Here is a 27,209-nt window from a genome sequence, read left to right as displayed (position 1 = left end):
GTGCTGTCGTGAGGAGCCACCCCGGCAGATTCGGCCGAGAAAGTTGGGGCCGACGCCCGGTTTCGAGAACTTGTTGCGAGAATATCCGTCCGAGAAATCGAGAGGACGAGTGCGACATGAGGCCACTCGGACCATTCATCGGCTCCGCCGGGGCGAAACGACACCGAATCCGATAATACGGTAGAACGGCGCCATGTCAAGCTTTGCAGGTGTTTGGCTGCGATTGGAGGAGAGGCCGCAGGAATCTATGTACGGAGACGGAGGCGGAGCACGCTCGAGGGCGGAGCGGATGAAAGGAAATTTTCTGAGTTGAGTCTGTCTGCTTTTGAGCGTGACCTGAGGGTCGATCGAGAGAGGGAGGAAAAAGAGAGTGCAAATACGCAAGAAGATACGTAGGAGGGGCCGACGTCTGGTAAGGCCGGCATGGTCCCCCGGTTCATGGAAACAACTGCCAATGACAAGGAAGAAGCCTCGTCCATCCATTCGGGAGACTGATTCGAGCTTGATGAAACTGATTTGTCGTTCTGGGAAATGTGAGGTGAGGGTTGCGAGCTAGAGAGTTTCTCAGTTGAGACCAAAATGTCGTAGTCTGATACATCCCGGGGGAAGTCCATGGACGAAGCGGAAAAGCGGTATAAGCCACAGTGTCCTGGCTGACCGCATGAGAAAGGAAATAAAGCCTTGATGTCATGGCAGTCTCCGGCCAGATGCCTTAACCCCGGAACTTAGAGATGCCTCACCAGCCCAAGATGGTATTGACAGAATGAAGAGATGATCAAGGATGGAATCGTAAATCACTCTGGAAGTAGCCGCTGGTCTAGGTCCCTGTCGAATGGGAATGGAGGCAAGACACTTGGGGGCCTTGGAAATGCAAATACTGGTGCCTGGAGCCTGAGAGTTGGGGGCTTCGGTATGATGCTCCTCTTCGAGCATGGGCAACCCCCACCATCTAGTTCAACGGGCCCCTAACACGCCCAGGCACGTAGGGGGGGGGAGGGGGGAATTTTACTTACCACCCTGAAACCCGCAGGGCTGCCCGCCATCGTCATAGCCGGCCGACCGACTAACGAACTAGGCTTGGTGTGCGACCTCTGGGCAGCTATGGTAGTGGCGCGATGGGTCCGCATCCCTGCCCACTAACCTCCCCTCGTAAATCGTATCTGGATCATGCTCCTCGTTGGAAGTGAGTACCGAGTACTTGATACACTTTCGACCTTCCTGAAATTCCTGAATTATAACCTCTTTCTCTGCCTGAATAATCGCCTTGTACCACGTACTTCCTTTCCCATTTCCCATTTTCCATTTTCCATTTTTCCCCAGTCGATTTTGGGTGTAGGTTTAGGCGTACGCAGATCCTCTTCCCTCTCCAGACCTTCCAGTCAACCCTCAGCTTGGTTACTCGATCCAGTCCCATGCCCCAGTGGCGAAGGACCCCGTTTCAAGAAGTTCGCGTACACAATGAGTCCTTGGGCTGACGCTTGCTGAACGATCCGGATTCCCGTTTCCTCCCCCAACCGCCTGCCTGCATTCTGTGTAGTTCCACGAGTCCCTCCCCGGCCTTCACAAAACCCTCCTTCAGATACTACGGCGGTGGTGGCGGCTCCGGGAAGTCAGCATGGATCCTCGTGGCAGCATTGACGGCTTGGGTTATGACATGTCCCAATTCGTTTCTCCGCAGCCACCACAGATCTTTGGGGCATACAACCCAGACGGTACTCCCATACCTCCGACCCTGCCACCAGGTGCATACTTTGGCGATTTCAATGATGGAGGTGCCGACGAGAATGATCCAAAACGCCGGCGCATTGCAAGGGTGCGCCCCCCATATCTGCATACCAAACAAGAACGTGCCTTCTGACGGTGACTGCAGGCTTGCGACATGTGCAGAAAGAAAAAGATCAAGTGTGACGGCAAGATGCCCAAATGTGGTCACTGTATAAACTACAAGACGGAATGTATCTTCACGCAGGTGGAGAAGAAGCGCAACCCTCCAAAGGGGTATGTGATTTGGTTCCTGTGCGACATGATAGCTGGGAGACTGATAGCTGTGATAGAGCTAAATATATCGAAGGCCTCGAAAACCGTCTGGGCCGCATGGAGTCGCTCCTACGAATGTCTGGCCTCCTCAGTGAGGAAGAAGCTGGAAAGACAGATCTGGGTACCCTGGAGAAGCGTCTTGCCGAGAAGGCCTCTTCAAGGGACTTCCCAACACAGAGGACAGACTCTCCGGGGACTGCGAGAAGTGGCGCCAATTCCGCGGCTGCCGAAAACTCCCCCAGACCAGGCTCACAACGGGACTCTCTTGAAACTCCCAGAGACAATGTCACTTCACCGAGTACAGATGGCGACAAACCAGGCAGAGAGGATGTAGAAAACCTGTCTGAGGCCATGTGCTCACTTGTCACCAACAATGTTGGGGAGACCAGGTACATTGGTATGTAATCTCTAGCTTGCTTTCGCGTCCGTCTCCCCTAACCGTAGCTAGGATCGTCGTCGGCTTTCTCCATCTTCTCGAGTAAAGGTATCGAATGGGTCAATGAGAAGACGGGAGATACTTCCTTCCAGGAAACAATCCAGAATGCCGTCAACGAAGACGATACCAAGTGGCAGTACTGGAAACCTGAAGTGTTTGGAGACATCTTCGTCCGCCGGGTCTTCAAGCCGCTGCCACCAAAGGAAGAAGCTTTGTCCTTGTTCAAAGATTTCTTTGAGAACTTCAACTGCATGTTCCCATTGTTCCATGAACCTACTTTCATGCACCTTGTCGAGAAACAATATTCCAAAGATCCGTATGAAGGAAGCGGATGGTGGGCGAGCATCAACGTCGCTCTCGCCATTGCTTATCGCATCAGAGTCATGAGTAATGTCGTTCCGCAAGAAGATGACCAGAAGGCGTGGCTCTACCTGAAGAATGCCATGGGTGTCATCACCGAACTGACCATGCGCAACACCGATCTTCTCAGCGTCCAGGCTCTTCTGGGCATGGCTCTGTTCCTGCAAGGCACACCAAACCCTCAGCCATCCTTCTTTCTGATTGCCGCCGCCATCAGATGTTCCCATACAATAGGGCTCCACAAGCGAGGATCCGCATTCAACCTCAATCCTATCGAAGTGGAACAGCGCAAACGAGTCTTCTGGATCGGGTACTTGCTGGACAAAGACGCCTGTCTTCGGGCTGGCAGACCCCCTGCACAGGACGATGATGACATGAATGTCGAACTCCCCTCTGAAGATCCCCCTGATAACATTGGAAATGTCCCATTGGCGGACGGCAAGAGCAAGATCAACCTCTTCCGCCTCATGTGTGAGTTTGCCATTATTTCAAGCAAGGTGTATCGTCAACTCTACTCTGTGAGAGCTTCAAAGCAAAGCGACGGAGAGCTTCTGAACACGATCGGCGAGCTCGACAAAGAATTGGAAGCTTGGAAGGACAGCATTCCTCTGGATTTCCGGCCTGAACACGAAATCAAGACGTCTCATACCCCGCTCATTCTGCATATTGTCGTCCTTCATTTCTCATACTACAACTGCTTGACGACAATCCACCGGATGTCCGTCCACCACGGATATTGGACAAGCCGGCTGTCGGAATACGCCATCCAAGGCCTCAACGCACGGCCCCTCAATCCGAGAGTCTTCTCCTCTGCGGCACTCTGCGTTTCAGCTGCGCGGGCCTCGATCCACCTCATCAAATACATCCCGCAAGGTGACTTTGCTTGTGTCTGGCTGATCCTATACTTCCCCGTTTCAGCACTTGTCACTCTTTTTGCCAACATCCTCCAGAATCCTCAAGACACCCGTGCGCGTGCCGACATTAAGCTGATGGACCTCGTTGTCAATTTTCTTTCGAACGTTGCGCACGATGAAGGCACTGGATCGTTGAATCGAATGCTCACTGTGTGCTCGGAGTTTGCACGCATTGCCAGAGTGGTGATTGAAAAGGCTGAGAAAGAAGGCTCAAAACGGAAACGCAGGCTTGTTCCTGAAGAAGTCATGCGCGTCAATCAATCAGCCATGGCGCAGGTACAATCACAGATCAACGGGCGCAATGCTGGGTCTAGGAGATCAAGTGGCGCCGGAGCCTCGCCACGTACCACGACGAGCAACAACGTACCACTAACTTCCACAACCACCGCACCAGTGACACCCATTGCCAACAATGCTGCGGGCAACAAATTGAATCCTAACAATCAGTTCTTCAACATGCCAGCACTTGACAACGATTATGCTGACATGATGTCGGCGCCCGGCCTCAGCCCAGACCTCAGCAGCCAGCATATGCCCAGCTCGACCATGTCGCCTCTCAACGTTGGATCTTTTCAACAGCCTTTCGTCCCTCAGGACTTGTGGCAGATGCCTATGACTTTCGAATGGGACTGGGCCGAGACGTTTGGGCAGCCCACTTATAACGACTTTATCTTGAGCGACAATATGAATGATGGGATGATGCCTCAACAATGATGTATGATGGAGATATCCGTGCCAGCATGTACATGAGAATACCTCGGTCAATTTTGAACCAGCTACGGCGTTCATGGGGAGGCGGAAGCCACTCTTTGAGATGAAGAGTAGGGCTGTGCCGTTGGGCGACACTGTACCAATACATGATACCCCATTCTTGCGATTCAAACCTCCTTTTGCAGACCTTTGCTAGTTTCCCTCCTGACGCCTTGGCAAATGTTCTTGCCACTTGAAGAGCCCTTGAGGTTTGTTGCCCCGATCTGGTATTGCCCTCTTGTGTTGGCAGCCTTGGCTGGTATTGAATATATCGATCTCTTGGCGGCTTCATACTGATATGGAATATATAGAGACTCCCTTGGCGATCTGGGTCTGGCAGCATGATTTTAACAATCACTTTTCGAATAGGCTCCGACTATTTATCTGCATCACCTTCAGAAAATTCTTTTCACATTCATTCACATCCACAACGATCTCTTCTACAAAACCCCGTCTCTCACCCTGATTTCCCACTTTCATCCTTTCCACATTCTTCAAGTCTTTCAAGATCCATCCACAGTGTGTTCTTTGTTCAAGTCCTCCTTGTCCCAGATCAACAGGCACCATCCCGTTCACTGCGTGGCCAGAGTCCTGCTTTCATTCGCATTCGCACAAAGACTTCCCAGACAAGGAGTGAAAACAGAGCTTCTCCCTTTTACAACACCATCGAACCTCTCAACTTTCTTCCTCTTTATCTTGATCAGAAACATCATTGTAAGTAACATCCTTTCTCCTAGATCTTGCCAGCTCAAGGGAGTTACTCACACGCTGTTCCAGTTCTTGGATTAGTGCCTTGATTGCCTCTTCCTCTTGTTCTCGATCAGAGTCTTCTTCTCTTTCCCGATCAGACTTTTCTCCTTTTCTCAGTCAAATTCACCAGTGTAAGTACATCCTCACGTGCAAACCCTGTCAGCTCAAGGAAATCACTAACACGTTGTTTCAGCCTTTGGATCAGTGACTTGGTTGCCTCTTCCTCTTAATTCTCGATCAGAGTCTTCCTCTTTTTCTCGACACCTCACCAGCGTAAGTACCACACCCAGACTCTGCCAACTCCAGAAAGTTACTGACACATTGTTTCAGCATTTAAAGCAGCGCCTTGTTTGCCGGACCCTGCCTGCACAGGTCAACAAAGGAGACTTGCTTGGTTGTTTGTCACCAGCATAGCCCTTTCAAACAAAAGAACCTCTCAGACAATTCCGTCACCCGGCCTGCTCTCTCCATCATCCTCATACCCGACCAGCAAGCTCAAGATTCACCAAGTCTCTTGACCTTGCTCTCAGAAAAATAAATATATCATATTCCTCCCAGCACAGATACCAGAATCAGCAATGGCATCTGACAAGGTCTTCTGGATGGTGCTCCTTGCCAAGGTGGGCGTCTTCGAATGGTGGGTGTCTTCCACCGCAAGATATCCCGAGGCCTCACCAGCCGAAGACTTCCCGCGCCAGGCCAGAGACTTTTCTGGGGGCTCCCTCTTCGCGTCCGAGAGTTGGATCGAAGGACAACGCTTCGTTGTGCCTGAGATCACAACTGGACCAGCCAACCATGGGATCCTTGTTGATCCCATCCTCCTCAAAACATGCGTCCCTCTGACGATTGACGAGGGCGTATGGCGGCCAACGTGCCCGGTGATTCAGCGACAACCTCGCATCGAAATCCCGGCCGTGGTCAGCATGAGTGAGGCCGGTTCTCTCTCCCCGGGCGCCACACCTGGGGACCCGCAGTCACCCTCCACCCCCGTCCTCTTCTTCGCCCTGCTCGCCCTCCTCAGTCTCGTCTTCCCTGTCCTCGCCATATGGCACACATTTGCCAAGGCGGACTGCGACCACGATGGTCAAAGTCGTGACCTTGCCGACAAGGTCAAGGAACAGGAAGCAACCATTGCCGGCCTGGAGGACCGCCTCCGCGGCACAGAAATGGTTGAAGAGCAGCTGGCCAAGTGCTCGGCCCAACTGGCCGAGGACAGCAAGGCCATGGGGCAGATGCATGAGCTCGTCGAGAAACAGAAGGCGATGCTCGAAAAGAAATCCTCCTTGATCAAGGAGCAAGAAACCACCATGGCTCAACAAATGGAGCTGGTTTCGGAGCAAGCAGCCAAGATGGCTGAGAAAGACTCCACCATCGCGGAGCTGCGAGCCGCCATGGCTCAGCAAACCGCGGTGGTTACGGAGCAAGCGGCCAAGCTGGCCGAGAAAAGCTCCTTGATCAAGGAGCAGCGATCTGCCCTGGCGAAGAAGGAGGAGGAGATCGAGGAGCAGGTGGCCCTCATGGTGGAGCAAGACTCCACGATCAAGGAGCAAGAAGCCCTCATGGTAGGGCAAGGCTCCGAGATCGAGGAGCTGCGGGAGGTTCTCCGACAGAAGGAGAACGAGCTGAAAGAGGAGGAGGGCGCAACGGCCCGAGTGGAGGAGGAGAGGGAGGCGGAGAGGAAGGCGGCCGCAGAACATGCGAGCGCGCTGGCCAGCACCAGGGACCGGCTGACGAAACAGCTGGAGGAGGCGAACAAGGAGCTGCGTGCAGCTACCTTTTTCGACAAGGACCTCTCGCGTCGGAGGGAGGAGATGATGGTGAAGCTGAACAAGCGGCTTCATCAGCACACCCGCCACATCATCGAGCTCAAGGCGCAGATCGAGGGGCTCGGCCAGGTCCCCGTCTCTCCACCAGTGGTGGGAGACACGACTCCTGCGCCGGCTCCGACGTCTGAGGAGCCAGATGCTGCGACTCCGGCGCCGTCGACGCCTGCACCTGCCCCGTCCGCTCCCACGCCTGGCCGTCAGCTGACGGACAGTCGTTGGGCCGATGCGACGCCTCCGAGTGGGCCTGCCGCATTGCGTGCAGGTGTGCAAGGACGCGGTCGTGGACGCGGCAGGGGTGGGCATTGACGTTGAGAGGTCCTTGTCGGGTTCGTGGGGGGTTGGTGTGGTTGGGTCATTGGCAAAACGGCCAGGTGGAGGATCTCGGGGGTTGTTCACAAGTGAGGCATCTACGGGATGTGACAGTCATGGCATGCACGGCCAGGTGGAGGATTTTGGGGGTTCTTGATCACAACAGCTACATCTGTGGATGGCACAGCAACTGCATGGTCGGCCTGGTGGAGGATCTTAGATAGACAGGGGCATTTTGCCAGCACGACATCGACGGATGGACCGTATGGCAGGGTTGGCCAGGTGGAGGGACACGGAGCACTCCATCCAAAAGACAGTCGATCGTCAATTCAGCATTGCCTACACCACCACTTCTTTAGTTCCTCTGTTTCTCACTCAGTCTTTACAAGCCCAGTCCCTCCGCGAAGTCCTTGCAGGTGGTACAGAAGCCCCAAGTTTTGGCGCAGTTGAATTCGATGCTGTCCTGGCTGCTCGAGGGACTTGTCGTGCCCGCACCATCAGAGAGCAAAACCACGTCGTAGCCTTTTGAAAATGCCTGCGCCGCACGAACAACGTCCAGAATCAGCCATGATCGATCTCGCTGGGACAGAGAAGGAAGGGCAGGGAAGGGAACGGTACTGCCACGGGAACTTACATCCTGAAGACTTCCGCCGACACACTGATCCGTGTTTACTCCAGTGAAGAATAACGTCTTGATGCCCTCTTTCTCCAGGAACTCGGTGCACAGGGTACTTTGACCCCAGAGCCCGGACATGCGGTTCTTATGGATCCATACGTCTGGCGGGTTGGCCGTCTTGCCGTCTGTTTCGTACGTCTGCTTCAGCTCCGGAGTCAAGTCAGCATTCCACGTATCACGCATCAGAAGTCGCCCGCCCTGGATCGTGCTCCCGTCATCGAGAGACACCGGGCCAACTTCCATGCCCAGTCCTTTGTAGATCCGGGGATTTTTGCCCGAGGTTTCGATCTGGGGGTCGGGGAATTCGTGGCATCCCTCGTTGACGCCGTGGGAGTCCACCGCGGCCTGCTTCTTCTCGACCTTGTCGTAGGATTCGAATTCTGAGGCGAGAACCGTTTCGAATCCGAATGCGCGGAGCGTGCCCGGCGGCATCTCCGCGATGTCTTGGTCGGTCAAGCCCCAGTTCAACCAGATGATGCGGATGCCCGCTTTTCGCGCCGCGGGGATGGCATACTTGAGAAGCTGCTGTTGAGCAATGAGTCCCTTGGAATCCTTTGGCCGCCCCAGATTGGGGGAGAGAAAGAAGTTCTGCATATCGATGATCACGAGAGCTGATTTCGGTGGATGGATTGTGATGGGGAGGGTGTTTGTCTTGACGGTGTAGTTGGGTGTGGGCGTGGGAGCAGTGGGCGTCCGGGGGTGCGTGAGATCGAAGCCGGTCTGGGAGTCATAGAGCCAGAAGGTTGCATTTGGATTGCCGATGACGCCCTTGCGGTGATTTGGGTCTGTATTGTTCATGGTGGTTGTGGTTGGGTGGGGTGTGGGTAGACGGCACGAGGCTGGAGTTGAAAAGGGGCTGCCGACGATAGAGATCCCTCCAGCACAGCGATGACGACGGGACGGGGAGTAATCGAGTTCGATGGTACGTGTATGAGCAGAGATGAAGCTGTAGAGTCAGGAAAGACTGGTCTGAAAAGGAGATGCATTGGATAGATATAGCATTGGCTCCTTTGCCCTCATGAATCCATCCATCCTCCATCCTCCATCCATCGGCAAGACACTCACTCACTCACTGACAGACTCTCAAATACCCCGCAACGAAAGAGATAAGAACCTCAAACAGGAAGGAGCGGCTGCTGGGACGGGCCTCATCTACCGTGCTGCTGTGGCTTTCTCTATACTCGGTACGGCCATCTCCGTCCACCAGCCGTCGAGCCGTCCAGTGCATCGGGGTCAAAATATGTCAAGGACTTGTGTGGACAGGTCCCTGAATCTAGGCTCCCCTAACGAAGTTGTAGCTCCAGAACTTCCCCCTTTTGGTGCCCCTCGGGGCCCATGGGCGGCAGTGGCGGTGACGTCAAATGCCTACAATTATACAGTATTAACGAGCGCAAGGCCGCACACCGGTACGCTGGACTGACACTGCTGGCTCACTTGGCTCCCCTAGGCTTGAATAGGCATGACCGCCCGTGCTGCCTCGCTCTCTGGCAGCATTGGTTCAGCGGCTCTGGGCCCTGGGCTGGCACCAGGTGGGCACGAGATACTGTGTTAATATTATTATTATTCTACCCCACAAATTACAGCAAGCCAAAGCAAATGCGCTGGTAATTAAATAAATCGAAAACTGTCCACAAAAAGTGCTGCCTCGTCACCAGACAACCGTTGAAATCCCCCCCCCTCCTCCTCCCCCTCCTCCTTCTCGCCGTCCACCGCCTCTTGAGCTCGGAAGCAACTTGACACTCTTGGTTCACTTGCATTGACTCTTTCTGTGCATAGCGTGCCTCTCCTACATTTCACCGTCTCCTTGCTCCGGTCGACAATTTCCTGTCCGCTTTCACTCCGCTCTCGCAATGGCTCTCCTCCAAGCTCGCGTCAAAAGCATCCTGTCAGGCGATACCTTGATCATCACCAATGCAAAGGGCGCCGAACGAACCTTGTCTCTGGCCTACATCAGTGCCCCCAGGTTGAAAAGAGAAGGTGACGAGGTCGGTGGTACATCCCTCACGAGACCACATGACCGGTCCTAGCTAACCTGTCCAGCCCTTTGCCTTTCAAGCCCGCGAGTTCGTCCGCGAGCTGGTCCTCGGCAAAGTCATTCAGTTCCAGGTCCTCTATGCTGTTCCCTCCACGAAGCGCGAATACGGCCGAGTCAGACTTCCCAACGGTGCCGAATTGCCCGATCTTCTCGTCCAGGAGGGCTGGGCTAAAGTGCGGGACGATGCTGGGAAGAAAGAGGACGACGAAGATGCATTGGCATACCTCGACAAGCTGAGGTCGTTGGAGACTGATGCCAAATCTCAGGGCAAGGGTCTGTGGGCCAAGGGCGGTCAGATCGAGAACTCGTCCGAGGTCTCCGACCCAAATGCCTTGGTCGAACAGTACAAGGGCAAGAAGATCGAAGCTATCATTGAGAGAGTTCTAACAGGAGACCGCTTGATTGCTCGTCTCATGCTCACTCCTACCAAGCACATTCAGACCATGCTTGTCCTGGCCGGCGTCCGAGCTCCGGCGACCAAGAGAACTACACCGGAGGGGAAAGATGTCCCGGCTGAGCCTTACGGCACCGAGGCACACTCCTTTGTGGACGAGAGGTTACACCAGCGAAAATGCGCCGTCGAGCTTCTGGGCGTGACGCCGCAAAATCAACTCATCGCAAATGTCCTGCACCCCAAAGGAAATATCGCCATGTTCCTGCTTGAGGCGGGACTGGCTCGCTCGAATGACCAGCACGTCACCTTGCTGGGCAATCAGATGGCCCAGTTTAGAAACGCCGAGAACGCCGCAAAGAATGCCAGAAAGGGCGTCTTCACCGGTGTCGCATCGTCGAAAGCTGCCGGGCTGCAGGAGGCCGACTTCACAGTCTCCAGGATCTTGAATGCTGAGACGATCTTCCTTCGAACCCGGGCTGGCGACGAACGCAAAGTGACCCTGTCCAGCATCCGCCAACCCAAGCCCTCAGACCCAAAGCAATCCCCTTTCGGCGCCGAGGCAAAGGAGTTCTTGAGAAAGCGACTGATCGGAAAGCACGTCAAGGTGAGCATTGATGGCAAGAAGCCGGCTTCGGAAGGCTTTGAAGAACGTGAAGTGGCCACCGTGACAGTCGGCGGCAAGAATGTTGCTTTGGCCTTGGTGGAAGCTGGGTATGCGTCAGTCATCCGACATCGGCGAGACGACGACGACCGCTCGCCGGACTACGATGCATTGCTCCTCGCTGAGGAATCAGCCCAAAAGGATGGCAAGGGCATGTGGTCCGACAAACCTCCTGCAGCAAAACAGTACCAAGATTACTCAGAAAGTCTGCAGAAAGCCAAAATGGAAGCCTCCGTACTGCAAAGACAGAAAAAGGTTCCAGCTGTGGTTGACTTTGTCAGGACGGGTTCGAGATTCGTGGTTCTCGTTCCCCGCGAGAACGCCAAATTGACTTTTGTCCTTTCCGGCATCCGAACGCCCAAGCCTGCTCGGCAGCCGGGGGACACCGCCGAGCCGTTTGGACAGGAAGCCTATGACTTTGCCAACAGAAGATGTATGCAGCGTGATGTGGAGATCGACGTGGAGGATACCGACAAGGTCGGCGGGTTTATTGGCACCATGTACGTGGGGCGGGAAAATTTCGCGCGAGCTCTGTTGGAGGAAGGCCTTGCAGAGGTTCATGCATACTCGGCCGAGAAAAGTGGTCACGCAAATGAGCTGTTCGCGGCCGAGAAAAAGGCAAAGGAGGCTCGAAAGGGCATGTGGCACGATTGGGACCCGAGCAAGGACGCCGACGAAGACGAGGCCACACCCGCTGCCGAAGGTGCCAATGGCACAAATGGAGAGGGAGCTCAGCCGACTTCGCGAAGAAAGGACTATCGCGATGTCATGGTGACACACGTCGACGAGACGGGAAAACTCAAGGTCCAACAAATCGGTGCTGGAACTGCAAGCCTGACAGAGCTCATGAACGCCTTCAAATCCTTCCATTTGAACAAGGCCAACGACCAGCCACTGCCTGGACCACCTAAAGTCGGAGATATCGTTGCGGCCAAGTTCACCGCGGACGATCAGTGGTACCGAGCGAGAGTGAGGAGAGTTGACCGTGACGGGAAGAAGGTGGATCTGGTTTACCTGGACTATGGCAACTCGGAGACCCTCCCGTGGACTCGATTAAGGCCTTTGACTCAACCACAATTCTCCACCCAGAAGCTCAAGCCGCAGGCGACCGATGCCGTCCTGTCCTTCCTCCAACTGCCAACCTCCGAGCAGTATCTTCGAGATAGCGTCGACTTCATTGCGGAGCAGACAGACGGCCGAGAGCTGGTGGCGAATGTGGACTACATTTCTCCGGAAGGGACGTTACATATTTCTCTGCTGGACCCGAAGGCGTCCAACAAAATCGACGAAAGCATCAATGCCGAAGTCATCCGAGAAGGTCTGGCCATGGTTCCCGTCAAGTTGAAGGCATGGGAAAGGCAATCCGTAGACACGTTGGCCAAGTTCCGAGAGCTCCAGGAGGAAGCGAAGAAGGAACGAAGGGGGATGTGGGAGTACGGTGATCTGACGGAAGACTAGCCCCGACGCAGCGGCGGACACAACGTCACGGGAACGCATGAATGGCTATCCAACGAGTACTCAAAAGGAAGACAAAATCATACATATTTTTCCTTCTGTTCAGCCCCCTCAACATCCTTAACCCACCCGAGTCGATGCTTCACATTCATCTCCACAGCCGGCACTTTCTCCAGCACGTCGGCATCGTCGAGCGTGCCCACCTGGATCACGAGAATATCTTGCGGCCCTGCCCAGTACGGTACGGCGTAGATGGGACTCCCACAGTCCGGACAGAAGGCCAAGGCAAATTCGAATCCTTCATCGGCGTGAGTTGTCTTGACCGTCTTCAAGCTGCCGTTTGTGAGGGCGAATGCTTTCGAGGGAACGGTCAAGTTGAGAGAGGTGAATGCCCCCGTGATTTTGCGGCAAGGGCGGCAGTGGCATGCTTTTGTTTGCTGGTTTTTCTTGCGTGAACATCTCTTCCATACACGCAGTCGGGGGAATTGGGACGCCTTACTGTTTCCGCAGCCCCAGGATCAATGTCGAGAGTGAACCTCACACTGCCGCAAAGACAACTTCCTTCAACCATGGCGGGGATGAGTGTGTGCGAACGAGCAAGCGAGGTTAAGTTTGCAATAGTGATCAATCGTGATGAGCCGTGCCAAATACACCTACAGTCTATTGAATAGTCTGACAATGAGAACAAAGAGACAGAGTGTGCAGGACGGTATATACATGTATACTATTGCACGGAGTAGTTTGTTAAGGCCTCCCACGCGCCTCACTTGAGCACCAGTCTGGCCTTGCTCTGTGATTGTGACCTGTTCGCACAGCATTGTCAGTCTGCAACAGTTCTGCATGTTTTAGTGTCTGCCATCAAACCCAAACAAACTCAAACGGCCATAACTAGGATGCTTCTGGCATGGTGACCTGGTGAGGGTATAGACTGTCTGAAGAGCGTCCCCGGAACAAGTGTTTTTCCGCGAACCGGCATGACGCCGCACGCGATGCCGAGTCCACGACAATCAATCTGGGGACAAGCGACGATCATGGCAGTTACATGCTGCTTGGACATCTGCAGGGTCTTCGTTGCCGCCCAATAACCATGCCCCGGCACCGCATCAACCGCAACAATCGCAACAATCGCAAAGCCAAATCCTCTTCATCTTAGCCGGCTGTGACAGATCGTGTCTTTGCAGAGATCGTTATTTTCGTCGATCGATACCGTTCCACCTCAACCGGCGTTGCGTCCTGCCTTGAGTTGGGCTTCAACCTGCGCATGTCCCTTCCCATTCACTCCCACTTCACCAGTGAATCATCACTCCGCACCCTTTGAATTCCGATCCTGCAATCCTGCGTGGTTTCGCGCTAGACAACTCGTCCCTATCTGGTGTCTCTGCGACTAGATGACGGAATTACTTCATCCTTTCTGGCCTCGGCCTTGTCGATAGCGAATTCCAGCCTCCATCAAATCCACGGCAGAAGAAGCGCCCACACTTTCGCGTGGACATCATCCATCACACCACGGTTGCAACAGTGGGCTGAGGCTGTTGCACATTGGGCTCCTCCAGTAGTGCGCCGCGCCAGCAGGATCCGGTGACAGACGATTGCCCTCGGTCGTGGGACCCGTGCTCGCCATGTCCTCGGATTCAAAACATCCACGAAAAAGCCTCGAATTCCTTGAAGATGGCCGGCCCCGGTTTCACGGCTGCTCAAGAATCACAGAATATGAATACCTGGGCAAACTCGGCGAGGGCACTTTTGGCGAAGTGTCCAAGGCCAGATCGAAGCGGACTGGTCAGGTAGTGGCGCTGAAAAAGATTCTGATGCACAACGAGAAGGATGGCTTTCCCATCACCGCACTGCGGGAGATCAAGTTGCTGAAGCAGCTCGACCACATCAATGTCTTGAAGCTGGCCGAGATGGCGGTCGAGCGGCCGAAGAATGCGAGCAAGAGAACGAGCATGTTCATGGTGACACCGTACATGGACCACGATCTTTCGGGCCTCCTGGAAAACCCCGACGTCAATTTCACTACGCCACAGATCAAGTGCTACATGAAACAACTCCTCGAAGGCTGCGCATATCTCCACGAGAACAGAATCCTACACCGAGACATGAAGACTGCCAACTTGCTCATCAACAACCGAGGCATCCTCCAGATTGCAGATTTTGGACTGGCGCGCCCTTACGACGATGAGCCTCCTAGACCGGGTCACGGCGGCGGAGAAGCCACCAGGGAATACACCACTTTGGTTGTGACACGATGGTATCGGCCCCCAGAACTGCTGCTCCAGCTGCGCAAGTACACCACCGCGATCGACATGTGGGGAGTTGGTTGTGTCTTTGGCGAAATGTTCAAGCACAAGCCCATTTTGACGGGAGACAGTGACCTGAACCAGGCCAGGTTGATCTTTGAGCTGCTGGGATCCCCGACAGAAGAGAACATGCCTGGTTGGCGAGAGCTTCCTGGCGCCGAGGCGATCCTGGAGTTTGAAAAAATGCCTTCGACGCTCAACCGTCAATTCCGCGACCTCGAGCCGTTGGCACTCTCACTGCTGAGTGAGCTGTTGAAGCTGGACTGGCGCAAAAGGATCAACGCCATCGACGCCCTCAAACATCCTTATTTTCATTCTGCACCCTACCCAGCGAGACCTGAAGAGCTGCCCTCTTTTGAAGAGTCGCACGAACTGGATCGAAAGAAGTTCCGGGATCAGAGAACCAAACGACCGCCTGCTCCAGCTGGTGGCTCTGTCGGAATCGGGCCCCAGGGAGAATGGGGTATCAGCGGGAGGCCACTTCCACCACACGAAGGAATGCGCGGCGGCGGGCCTCATCCTGGTCCTCGTGTACCTGGTGGCAGACCACCACCGTACGCAAATGGCCACCACAACAACCACCCCTTTAATAGACGACCACCAGGTCCACCTCAGAATGGTGCGTACGGCGGCGGTGGAGGTGACTATCGAGGCGCCAATCCTTACCCACCTCACCGAGACCTGCCCCCATACGACCAAGGTCATCGTCCGCCATATGACGACTCCTACCCGAGACGGCCCCCTGGTGACCTTCCACCGCCGCCGCCGCGTTTACCACCTCCAGATGTCGACCCGTATCGCTACGGTCCGCCAGATGTTCCACCCTTTCGCGACGACGGGCGTGGCCCACCTCCACCAAGATCTCGAGCACCGCCAACTGCGGGTGGCGGCGCCGGTGGTCCTGCCGGTGGCAGCAACCGTGACACATACATCCCCTCATACTCGCACGCCGATCCTCATGCTCCCCCGCCTAAGCATCGACGCAGGGACGATCAGCCGCCGTACAGGGATAGACTGCCTGACTATGGCGAACCATTACGCTATGACGAACCTGGCGGCAGAGAAGCACTGGACAGGGATCGCGAGCGAGAGCGAAGGCCAAGGAGTCGAAGTCCAGGGCGGGAGTGGCACCGGGATAGGAGAGATAGAGACCGCGATATGGGAAGAGACTACCGAGAGCGGGATAATAAAGACCGAGGTGGCTATGGTGGACAAGATCCCTATCGTCGCTAGGAACGACGAAGTTTGGGATATGGTGATGATGGCATACCTAGGCGACGGGAAGCAGCGCACCCTTGCTGATTATTGTCGGTTCCAGGCCAGTGGTGTGAAGCATTACCACCATCCACAGTGGAACTGACGGTGGCGATGACGAGGATGAAGACGAAAGATACGTTCTTGCATTTGCATAGCGAATGGCGCGGCAGGCTCGATTCAAGGCAGGCACAGTTACGTGATGATCACAGGGAGCAGCAGCAGCAGCAGCAGCACTGGTGTCTGCCGGTCACCGCACGGCGTTCAATTGTTTGATGGAGGGGCATGGCAACACAATGGGCTGAAAGTGAATCTCTCATGCTGGGGGTCGGAAAAGCAAGCAGGAAACCATGATACCCCCGGAGGACTTTTATGTTCCCCCTTGTCCCATTGAAAGATTTGCCCGTGAGACGGATAGAGAATGGGGGGCCTTTTTCCCCCATGCGTGAATGAGAGAAATCTATAGCTTAGCTATAGCAGTGCAGATGAAAAAAACATATTGTACTAAATTCCTTTTCTTCGGAGAGTCGTACTCCTGATGTGCATTGAGCTTCTGGGTGTCGTGCATTGGGTGGTGGGCGATTACATACAAGGGTGGTGTGTGTATGTGTGAATATATATATATATATATATTTATGTTATACGGAAACTCGAAACAGCGACAGTGAGGGTTGGGCGTAAACCTATCTTTCTTCTCCCGTCACGTCACATCACGTCACGTCACGTCACGTAAAGCCAGCGAACAGGTCGTCGATAGCATTCTTCCCCTTCCTCTTCCCTTTGCCTTTGCCCTTGTCTTTGCCCTTGGTGGTGGTTGTGGCGGTGATGCTGCTGCGGCTGCTGCTGTTGTTGTGTTCAGGGTTGCTTTTGCTCCTCGCCTGCACCTGTTTCCCGGCCCCGTCTCCCGCTCCCGCAATGGTGGTTGTGGCTGTGGGTGTGGTCTGCACTTGTTTGTCGTTCGGGACGATGCTGGTGGTTGTTGTTGTTGTGGTTGTTGTTCCTGTCGCGGCAAGACCGGGCGGCAAAGCATGAGGATGCTGACGACGAGGAGGAGGAGGAGGGCCAGGAGGCGGAAGAGCACCACAACCACCGTCGTCGTCGTCTTGAGATGTCTGAGCGGCGATGGCGACGGAATCTCTTGGAGAGAAGGAGGTGGCGAGTGAAGCTGCTGCTGCTGCTGTTGCTGTTGGTGAGGGCGAGGGCGCTGTGCGAGATCTCTCGGCCGTCGAGGACGGGTTGGTCTCTGGCGCATCTTCGTCCGCAAGACCGGTCACCATTAGTGCTTGATCTTGATCTTCCTTCCCGAGAACAGCTAAATTTCGGTCTGCACCTCGACCAGACCGCGGACGCGTGGGAGCTTGGCTCGGTTCCCGATCCTGTTCCTGTTCCTGTTCCTGTTCCTGCTTGGGACCACTCCGCTTTCTCTCGACAACCTCTCCCAGGTCATCACTGTCGTAGGTTCTCTCCACGACCTCACCGCTCTGCAAGCCCGTCACCCTGATACTCTTGGCCGTCAGACTCCGTGCCATTGCCTCTGAAGTTGCCGTCTCGAGGGTCCCGGATGGGTCCCTTCTTCCTGTTGTTGCCGTAATAGTCCCTGTCCGCCGCAGGGCCTGCTCAACTCCCTCTTGCCGCTCGCTTGGAGTCGGTAAACCCACACTACCGACCACGTCGGCAAGGAGCCCCACCAACACCAGCCCCAGGTGTGCAAATTGGGTATCACTCACCAGGCCCGAAAAACCCAGGTAAGCCTTGGGAATCAAGACCTGACGGATCCAGTCGATCCAGATCTCCTTTTCTCCGCGAAGTTGTGCTTCACGCTCGAACCTCGCTCTCACGGCTTTGGCGTCCATAGCGGTGGCGCCGCCATACCCAAGCGGACGGTCCCGCAGAGACCGTTCCTCCTGCTCGATGGTAACGAGGCGGGAGACGGCTTTCCTCAACATCGACAGACTTTTCCACCACGGCTGTGTCCGGTGTTGATTCTTGTTGCGGATCCAGATCTTGTCGAGGACCGATTTCGCGAAGGGCAAAGAGAATTTGGGTTCCCTTTTCGATGTTCCTTGGGGGGTCGAGAGGCCAGAGTCAGGCTTCGCCTGACCGGTCGATCCACGGAGATCTCGTGGTGGACGTGGACTAGGGCGTTTGCCTCTCGAGGTCTTTTCCACCCTGTTGGTGTGCCGTCGAGCGTGAGCATTATTCCGAGGTTCGGACGGTGGATTTGATATTTTCCGCCGTTTTGGGTTTCGAGTGTCTGTATCTGCGGTTGCAACGGGGCGACCTTCGATGTCCTGGCTTTGGTCCATCTGTTCCGATCATGAACTCGCCCAGAACGCGTGGCGCTGTACTGAGACACCCCGAAGCGTCAGTATGTGTAGTCTATATCACATCCGTCTGCAGACAATGATACTGAAGCCTGCTAACAACGATGCTGCCTATTCTAGATGGGAGTCGAGGATAACATAGCATGAAAATGCCAACGTTTAGAGTGGTTATTTTGATACTGCGTCTAGTACAAAAGAAGCTAGTACATTTTGAGCACTAGTACAGAAGAAGGAAAGCTCACATCGGCACTGCCCCTAACCCTATTCCGTCCATCACCTTCTTTCTACCACTTCTTCCCTCGAATCACCACCTAATAACACATTCAGCATTCATCGCCTATCATCAAGGGAAGACAAACATGGGCTGCAACTTGGCAGCAGCAACAAGATCAAAAGTTCTCTCGAGAACCAGCTGCCGTTCACGAAACCGTTGAGGGATCATGCATCGTGCTGTGGCGGGCATTTGTTTCAGCCGTCAGCTTACCTTACACTGCCCGACTCCCCGACTTGAGAGAGCCTGAGCAGGTTGCGCTAGGGTGCAGAGCAAGATACGCGACTCTACTTCCAGCTCCCGGGCCGCAGGTTCCTAAACATGATACGCCATGGAACTACGAGTGGAGCCTTGTGAGATCTCGGACTCTTGTGTCTGTCTGTCAGATACGCTCTAGCCTTGCCGAAGTTTCTTTTTGAGGTAGAGAGGCCTCCGTCTACCGAGTACACTATGTCCTTTTCGCTGTCGGCGGAGCCTCATGCGTGCCAGTCTAGCAAGGATCTCTGCGCTTTTGTTAAGTACCGATGCTCCGATGACAGTCATTTGCTCGGCTTGCTAAATCCGACTGTGGACAAGGTCAAGGCCCCCGCACCCTCGCTTCAGCTGGCACCTGGTCCACTACATATTTGGATCTCTTGTCTAAATGCACCAGTCAGACGGACGCACCATGTCTCACAGAGGCAATTGCAGATACAACCCCGGTGGATGGTCGGAGTACTCACCCATGTAACCCACATGAGACATTTCCCAATGCGGAGAACTTTGTGCCACATGGGAGTCCATGAGATGCAGACTGGCTCGAACCGAGGAATCAGGCCTGAGCCAAGGTATTCGTCTGATAATATTATCTCCCAAATTAAGCTATACGAACACCAGCCGCCACCAAACGTCTTTCCACCGCTAACGACCGTTTCAAATCTATTCTCAACCCCACAGCCTTCTTGATTATGTTGACTGAATCAGACACCGGGGGGCTCATGGACCTGCCCTATGACTACTCCGTAGATATATTATTGTACCCCATCTTTACCATGTTTGTCTCCTTCTCTTTTTTTCCATTCACACACTCCACTTCCTTCCCCTAGACCGCACCAACACAGAAGAATACAGCAAAACACCTTTCCTGCAAACATGCGAAGGACCAACAACATAGGAGTTCTGGCACTGGGCCTGGCGTCCTCCATTCGAGGGATCTTGGCAGACCTAACTTGGCCATCTGCCTACGACGAGATCGAAGACATCATGTTTCTCAACAACGGCTACAACGCCCGAGAATTCCCTATACTCCTGCAACCGTGTACTATTGTCAAGGAACCAGGCCACTCAATTGCCGCGGGGCTCATTCGGACAGCCTTCCACGACATGGCACCTCATAACGCGTACACGGGCGTGGGAGGTGTCGATGCCTCGATCGGGTTTGAATTGGACTCGAGTATCTACCCCACCAACACTGGCATTGCTTTCAACAATACGATGCACTTCTATTCCCAATTCTTCAACGGCCGCGCGCCTATGGCGGATCTGGTCAACGTCGGGCTCTACCAGGCGGTGAGGGCGTGCGGTGGTCCGATCGTGCCCGTGCGGGCTGGACGTGTTGACGCGACGGGTCCTGGTCCCGTTGGTGTCCCTCAGCCCACCGACCCCATCCCGCAGATGATTGGGGAATTCCGACGCATGGGCTTCAGCCCCGAGGAGATGATCGCAATGGTTGCGTGTGGTCACAGCATTGGCGGTGTCCATTCTGCCGAGCACCCTGACATTGTCCCACCATACACCACGCCGCTGGGTGTCCAGGACTTGGACTCCACCAACGCCACTTTCGACAACGCCGTTGTCACCGAATATCTCGACGGCACGACCCAGAACCCTCTCGTCGTTGGTGCCAATCCCGCCGCATACTCTGATGGACGTATCTTCGGGCTGAACAACCGCCGGACCGTGTCCGCCTTGGCCGATCCCAACGCTTACGCGAACACCTGCTCTGGAATTCTTGCCAAAATGGTCAACACCGTCCCAAATGGTGTGCAGTTGTCTGATGTCATTGCTCCCTACGAGCTGAAGCCTTCAAATCTTCAGCTCAACGTGGCGGCCGATGGACAAACCCTCCAGTTCACCGGAGAGCTTCGCATTCACACCAACAGCTTGCCGTCATCCTCCATTTCCAGTGTTCAGGTTGTCTACAAGGACCGCACTGGAGCGGCGAGTGATGCGTACACCATCGCCGCTTCTGTTCTGGGCGATGCCAACGGTTTCGATGATACGTTCACGGTATGTTTAGTCTGCTGCTCTTTGACACTGGCAATACTGACATGTCTCCCAGTTCTACGGCTTCGAAGGCACGATCCCAGCCTTGACCTCGATATCATCTTTCACTGTTATTGTCACCCTTACCAGCGGCTCCACCCAGACTTTCGATAACAACGGACAGGGCTACCCGATCTCGGATGCGATCTTCACACAAACCTCGTACTCGTCTCTCGCCGCGACAGACGGCTCCGGGAACCAGCAGTTGACAGTTTTCGCTGCGGCCCGCAACAGCGAGACCTACGGCCCAGTCACCCTCTCTGTCGACCTCATCAACCCCATCACATATAACAATCTGCCCACGGTCAGCAGTGTCCCCACGCCCATGACGAGTGTGTGCGCCGGCCAGTACTACACTTTCTATTCGGCCACTTTCGGAGTGCCGGCCGCGGGCGCGAACTTTACCAAGTACGACGTGAGCGCAAGCTGCAACGGAGCGACCGTCTCGGACAGTTTCAACAGTCTCGCTGGCCTTCCCCTCACGGCCAGCGCGACGCCATCATGTGGTGCTGCTCCGAGCAAGCGAGCCGTCAACTTCAGCGCATAAAGCTGTGTTGACAGGGGAGCGAGTCACGAAGGAATACTGATACCCAAAGTCACGGATAATGTATTGTATATGGCATCATTTAGAAGGAACTACAGCATGGCGGGGGGACTGGATGGGAAGGATGGGAAGCATCGGGCGGCGCATGTCCATTTTCTACGTGTTAGTAAGCAACCAGAAGCTTCACTGCCAAGCCGGGTGCCAAGCCCTGCCAAGCCCTTGGCATCTCTCACGTGCCCGCCTCAGCGGCTCCCTGTTCTTTTGTGAGACTTTGCACTTGTCCAAACTTCAACCCGTTTCGTCCTCGAGAATAAGCGAAGTCGCCACCCTCGTGGGTTCTATTTCCTCTCCGCCCTTGGGCCTAGGCCCGTGATCCCACGTTCAGGCAATCTGGGGAACTTCCCATGGCGCTTCGACTTTGCGAAAAAGGAAAGACCACGAGGTCACAAAATATTGCTTCCTCTTTTGCCCTCCCCCTCCCAATGCGGACATGGTACTTGCACAGCCGTCCCAGCCAAGGAGCTTACGCCTTGCTCCCTCCTCTCCCATATTCTCGGCCCTAGGACTGGATCCATTATGTGGATGCATGAAGCTAGCGAGAATCGCCGCTTGACTCCGGGATGCTCGGTTTTTCAGCCTTCAGCCTCACCACCGTTCGAACTGCACGGACTTCTGTTGCCTTTTGCTCGGCAATGGGGTCCAATTCGAGGAGACGGGGGATAGATATATAAGAAGGAGCCCCTCGAGCCTCCGTCACTGTTCCGTCGTCCATTGTCTTGTGTCTTTCTTTCGTGATTAGCCAACATGCATCTTTTGATCCTCTTCTGGACGCTCACTGTAGCTTCAGCCCTACCATTTTTTCAAGAGCAGGAGGCTTCATCCTATGTCTCATTGCCATTGACAAAGAAGCGGTCCGTCGATGCAGCAAAGCACCGTCGACGGGCCTTCAGCTCTTCGCTTGGGCACAAGAACCTGGTGCATTATACCATTGATGTCAACATTGGAACGCCTCCTCAGGCTCTGAGCCTAGTCTTGGACACCGGGAGCAGTGACATCTGGGCATATAGTCCTCAGGTGGAAACCCAATGCCCAAATTGCACTTCAACATACTGTACGGTTTCACTTTTCTACTATTTCCCACTGGCGGATGTTGGCGATTAATCACCCGGTACAGATGATCCCTCAGAGTCCTCCACGGCAAAGAGCCGCGACGACCTCGGCATCTTCAACATCAGCTACGTTTCTCAAGACTCGTCGGTGCTGGGCTACTATGTCGGCGACACTCTCAAGACGGGTGGAGTCTCGGCCAATGTCATCCTGGGTGTGGCCACTGAGGCTCATTCTGGCGACCCTGCCGGCGGGATTATGGGCATCTCCTTTTCTGCCAACGAAGCCAGCGTCTACCAAAGTGACATCACGTATCCCAGCTACATCGACAGCCTGTACCAGCAGGGCATCATAGCCGTACGAGGATATAGCATTTACCTCAACGAACTCGGTATGTCGGCCTCCCTTTGTTTCTTCTATTGACTTGCACCACCCAGTTAACACAACCTTTTCATTTAGCCTTCACCGACACCACTCCCGGCACGATCATCTTCGGCGGGTACGACAAGAGCAAGTGGACGGGCGACTTGGTGACGTTTTCGCTCGTGGAGCCTTCACCGGAAGGAGCGATAGAGCTGGATATTGGAGGGCCGATGATCACGTTCGTTGTCGACGGCGAGACATACAAGGTTCCCAACGACCAGGAATACACGGTGCTCCTCGACACCGGTACCACGTTGACGTATCTCCCCAAATCCCAGTTTTTCGCCATCGCCGACGAACTCGACGCCGAACTGTACGACGAGGACGAGTCCCTCTACGTCGTTTCTTGCGACTACGCAGACGATGATGGCGGCCTTGGCTACGAGTTTACCGGTCCGGGTGGCGACGTGCTGATCACTGTGCCGTGGCCCGAGGTGGTCGTCCCGGACTCGGAACTACCCGACGGGGTGTGTCTGCTGGGCCTCAGCCCGCAGCCCAACGACGAGGGCTTCTACATTTTTGGCGACACGTTCCTGCGCTCCGTGTACATGCTCTTCAATTACGACGCGTTGACCGTGGGTCTGGCGCAGGCGAGCTACGACAACAGCTGCAGCGACTGTGTTCAGTCTTTGAAACCATCATAGATAGGGTGCTGTGCGGCGCTGCTGGACACGACGTGGCGCTGTTGGCATGGCTGTAATGTTCTTGCCCGTGCTGTGATTCTATCCACAGAGGTACAGGCGCCATAGATAGACGGTTACATTCCATGCCCGCCTATTGAAGGACGTCTAGTTAGATTGTTTTATAGAAGTTAAATCACATTTTAATGCCATGACCCTATCAGTCCTTTCCATTCCTGCTCAGACCGGACGAACAGGGAACGAAAGGGGGCACCGCGATCACACAAAAAGGACAGATGCCAGGCTAGGCGGCCCCGGAAGCAGGTGAATGTAGACAAACAACTGTGTCTCTTATTATTATCCCATCTGCATTTCCCGACTTGGGGGGGGACATCTGCAGAGCCAGCCGTCTAGCCAATCACACTGCTGCATCGGTCGCTGCTTTGGGATGTCAGAGACCAACTAATTAATAACTACTGGTCCCCGGCGAGGTCGGTCGACTTTTACATGTGGTTCGAGACATACCGTGTGTGCGCGAGCCCGAGTCCGAGCCCGAGCCCGAGCCCGAGCCCAGGCTCCCAGTTATGTATGTGTATGTATGTATCTTATGTACCGAGTACAACAAGCAAGCATCCCAGCGGGTCTGCATGAGCTTTAACTCCGCTAACAGCGAGTTACTCTGCTCTTCTGAGACACAACCCCCCTCTCAAGCCCTAGTTCGAGAACAGCAGGCCTGCTCCGGCGTTTTCTACGCTTATGTCCGAAACGTTCCTGCTCTGTTGGAGGAGAGAGAGGCGCCATCACGGATTGATGAGCGGTCAGAGATTGCAGGCGTGGGTGGGCAGAGAAACGAAAATCAAAATCAGGCGGCCCACTGTGTGGGCATTGTTTATTTACCGAGTGTAGATATATACATATATATATATATATATATACTCTTTCGCGCGGAGGATTTGATAAAGCTGGAGGAGGGAGGGACTTTGGACTTGTCACTCGAAGCCGGAGTGACTAACCAACCAACTGACCACTGGAGGTTTGTTTCTCTAGAGTTTCAGCGGCTGTCGTCCCAGTCTATCACGCCAATCAGTCAAGCCTTGTCATCAGCAACGTGGAGAGGGAGAAGGAAACAGTTTTGAACGAGACCGATCTGTATATCGGTAACCCCCCGGCGTGAGGGCCAGCAGCTACAATTGAAGGTAAACAAACATCCAGCATCATCTCAGCGGGCAGAGAGGAGGCATCGGCCACACGGGTCTGGCCTTCTCGTCAACAGTCCAAGAACGGATCTATACAAGCACAACAACAAAAACAAAAACATCAGTCATCAGTGGCAGCCATGGCAGCCAACATCATCGTCTTGATCACAGGTGCAAACACGGGCTTGGGTCTCGCGACCGTCAAGTCTCTACTCCAATCTGCCGACAAGACGTACACCATCCTCCTCGGCGGGCGGAGCTTGGAGAAAGCCACCAGTGCCGCCCAGCAGGTCAAGGAGGAGTTTGCCTGCAGTCAGAGTGTGGTGGCCCCCGTGCAGATTGACATCGAAGACGACCAGTCCATCAAGAATTTGTTCGAGAGTCTCGAGAAAGACTATGGAAGATTGGATGTGCTGGTGAACAATGCTGGTAAGCATCATTCCGCCCCGTCCCATTACAACTCGAGTCGCCACTTTATCTGGCGTCCAACCAAAAAACCTTCTGACCGTGTTGCTTCCTCTTTCCGCCTCGACAGGGAGCCAATTCGATCAAAAGCTTTCCTCTGGTGAACTCAGCATGCGTCAGATGTGGAACAAGTCCTGGGACGTCAATGTGACAGGCACGCACATCCTCACGTACACACTCATCCCCCTATTGCTGAAGTCCTCCGACCCTCGACTGCTTTTCATCACAAGCGGTGTTTCGACTCTCGCCGAGAGCGGAAATCAGGCAGTACGCATCAACCACTCACCTCCGGACAAAGGCTGGCCAAAAGCCGGCGGTGCCTTCGCAGCGCTAGGGGTTCCGGCATACCGAGCGAGCAAGACCGGATTGAATATGGTGATGCGCGAGTGGGTCAGGGTGTTGAAAGAGGACAATGTCAAAGTGTGGTGTGTGAGCCCGGGCTTGTTGGCGACGGGTCTTGGTTTCGGCAACCCAGAGCGGTTGAAGCAGATGGGTGCCTTGGATCCAAGCGTCGGAGCAGGCGTGGTGAGGGACGTGGTCGAGGGCAAGAGGGACGAAGATGTCGGATGTGTGGTGAGAAAAGACGGGATCCAGCCTTGGTGATGCTCGACGGTGGGCAAGCGGGGTGAGGTTTGAACCGTGCAAGGAATTCAATTATGCTTTCAGCTCCGAGCGAGAAAGGTAGTACGTTTCGTGTCTTGGTCGAAATCTGAGTCGGTAAGGTTTCTTGGTGACTTGATATCCCAGCTCTCCAGGCAGACGGGGCCGGGGAGGCAGAGTTGAAAATAAGACCATGATATCCGTTTGCCTGCAAGTTGACCAGAAGCACCGACGCATTTTCCGCTGATCCACACATGGCCCAGCTCTTGGGATAGAGTCGCAACCATTCCTAGAATTGCTCTAGCTAAGAATCGCTGTATTGTCCATGATCCAAGTGCCTGTTCTGGGCTCTTGACACGGGCCACAGAATCCCCAACCCGGCAGACGACATGCAAGTCATCGGTGACCGAGACCGAAGCCTTATGTATAAACGTCTTTTCTTGCAGATTCTTGTTTGGCAGTCTTTGGATCACTCCAGGAACGAAAGAGTGGTGATGATTGGGCGACTTGGCTTCGTGCTGGCCTGCGTAGGAGGTATCGAGATAGGAATATGGCAGGGAATGGTTTCCTGAAAGTCCCAATGTTAGCTCGTGGCAGCAGGTTGGAGTATCAGGAACTCCTGACAGAACGTGCTCGTCACCTTTTTGTTGACCATGAGCTTCGCCGGCTACACTGGCCTTGAAGCTTTGGATGTCCAACAGCGTGGCTGCACGATACGTCGAGCCAACATGGATTGCAGAAGTGGTCTCGCAATGAGGCGCAATGGGTGCCTCACCAAAGGATGTAACAAGGCGTGTCACCAGTTTTGCCGGTGCTGTGCCCTTGCTGCTCTGCCCTGATGCTTAATATTTCGTCGACTTCCCGATCAGAACCTCCAAATGTGACAGTCTGTCTTCGGCCACCGAAGTGACGATGGCTGTCAGTGTTGCCGTCAAGCATGTTGCTGATTAGCTGCGGATAGTGGTAAATCGAAATGTCTTGCTATCCCCCATACTTTCTGCATAGCTGACCGCCATCACATCTTAACGTGATCTTCTTGAAATGGGTCTTCACACACGACGCTCTCTGGGAGCCGCCCGGCGCCTTTGTAACTTGAAGAAGCCTCCAAGTCCTCCTTTGACACTGCGCCAACTGAGCCTGCCCAGCCTGTGAATTCTGACATTGTCTGAGTGTCCTGACACTGGGGTATTCCCCTCCA

At 54.5% G+C, this 27,209-nt stretch overlaps 10 protein-coding genes across 10 annotated transcripts; 7 read left to right on the top strand and 3 right to left on the bottom strand.

Annotated features, from left to right (window-relative positions):
* Positions 1-1,615: 1,615 nt before the first annotated feature.
* On the top strand, positions 1,616-4,461 carry AYL99_09195 (hypothetical protein; the record flags this gene model as incomplete). Its single annotated transcript, XM_018840702.1, has 4 exons — positions 1,616-1,813; positions 1,871-1,998; positions 2,055-2,434; positions 2,486-4,461. 4 exons carry the CDS (start codon positions 1,616-1,618, stop codon positions 4,459-4,461), a joined length of 2,682 nt encoding a protein of 893 aa, XP_018690449.1.
* Positions 4,462-5,825: 1,364 nt separating this feature from the next.
* On the top strand, positions 5,826-7,379 carry AYL99_09194 (hypothetical protein; the record flags this gene model as incomplete). The annotated part of the gene is made up of 1 exon (XM_018840701.1): positions 5,826-7,379. The coding sequence occupies one exon, from the start codon at positions 5,826-5,828 to the stop codon at positions 7,377-7,379; it is 1,554 nt and encodes a 517-aa protein (XP_018690448.1).
* A 385-nt stretch (positions 7,380-7,764) lies between these two features.
* On the bottom strand, positions 7,765-8,856 carry AYL99_09193 (hypothetical protein; the record flags this gene model as incomplete). The annotated part of the gene is made up of 1 exon (XM_018840700.1): positions 7,765-8,856. The coding sequence occupies one exon, from the start codon at positions 8,854-8,856 to the stop codon at positions 7,765-7,767; it is 1,092 nt and encodes a 363-aa protein (XP_018690447.1).
* Positions 8,857-9,908: 1,052 nt separating this feature from the next.
* AYL99_09192 (hypothetical protein) lies at positions 9,909-12,606 on the top strand (the record flags this gene model as incomplete). The annotated part of the gene is made up of 2 exons (XM_018840699.1): positions 9,909-10,043; positions 10,099-12,606. 2 exons carry the CDS (start codon positions 9,909-9,911, stop codon positions 12,604-12,606), a joined length of 2,643 nt encoding a protein of 880 aa, XP_018690446.1.
* Positions 12,607-12,683: 77 nt separating this feature from the next.
* Positions 12,684-13,174, bottom strand: AYL99_09191 (hypothetical protein; the record flags this gene model as incomplete). The annotated part of the gene is made up of 2 exons (XM_018840698.1): positions 12,684-13,040; positions 13,103-13,174. The coding sequence occupies 2 exons, from the start codon at positions 13,172-13,174 to the stop codon at positions 12,684-12,686; spliced, it is 429 nt and encodes a 142-aa protein (XP_018690445.1).
* Positions 13,175-14,222: 1,048 nt separating this feature from the next.
* Positions 14,223-16,136, top strand: AYL99_09190 (serine/threonine-protein kinase bur1; the record flags this gene model as incomplete). The annotated part of the gene is made up of 1 exon (XM_018840697.1): positions 14,223-16,136. One exon carries the CDS (start codon positions 14,223-14,225, stop codon positions 16,134-16,136), a length of 1,914 nt encoding a protein of 637 aa, XP_018690444.1.
* A 746-nt stretch (positions 16,137-16,882) lies between these two features.
* On the bottom strand, positions 16,883-18,463 carry AYL99_09189 (hypothetical protein; the record flags this gene model as incomplete). Its single annotated transcript, XM_018840696.1, has 1 exon — positions 16,883-18,463. The coding sequence occupies one exon, from the start codon at positions 18,461-18,463 to the stop codon at positions 16,883-16,885; it is 1,581 nt and encodes a 526-aa protein (XP_018690443.1).
* A 1,420-nt stretch (positions 18,464-19,883) lies between these two features.
* On the top strand, positions 19,884-21,603 carry AYL99_09188 (hypothetical protein; the record flags this gene model as incomplete). The annotated part of the gene is made up of 2 exons (XM_018840695.1): positions 19,884-21,020; positions 21,073-21,603. 2 exons carry the CDS (start codon positions 19,884-19,886, stop codon positions 21,601-21,603), a joined length of 1,668 nt encoding a protein of 555 aa, XP_018690442.1.
* Positions 21,604-22,404: 801 nt separating this feature from the next.
* On the top strand, positions 22,405-23,774 carry AYL99_09187 (hypothetical protein; the record flags this gene model as incomplete). Its single annotated transcript, XM_018840694.1, has 3 exons — positions 22,405-22,711; positions 22,775-23,098; positions 23,167-23,774. The coding sequence occupies 3 exons, from the start codon at positions 22,405-22,407 to the stop codon at positions 23,772-23,774; spliced, it is 1,239 nt and encodes a 412-aa protein (XP_018690441.1).
* Positions 23,775-25,086: 1,312 nt separating this feature from the next.
* AYL99_09186 (hypothetical protein) lies at positions 25,087-26,014 on the top strand (the record flags this gene model as incomplete). The annotated part of the gene is made up of 2 exons (XM_018840693.1): positions 25,087-25,375; positions 25,482-26,014. The coding sequence occupies 2 exons, from the start codon at positions 25,087-25,089 to the stop codon at positions 26,012-26,014; spliced, it is 822 nt and encodes a 273-aa protein (XP_018690440.1).
* Between the last annotated feature and the right edge of the window lie 1,195 nt (positions 26,015-27,209).

The sequence above is a fragment of the Fonsecaea erecta genome (genome assembly GCF_001651985.1).
Source record: "Fonsecaea erecta strain CBS 125763 chromosome Unknown Scaff8, whole genome shotgun sequence".
In the NCBI taxonomy this organism is placed as follows: domain Eukaryota; kingdom Fungi; phylum Ascomycota; class Eurotiomycetes; order Chaetothyriales; family Herpotrichiellaceae; genus Fonsecaea; species Fonsecaea erecta.
The sequence above is the reverse complement of the archived record's forward strand: the minus strand, read 5'-3'. Positions and strand labels throughout refer to the sequence as shown.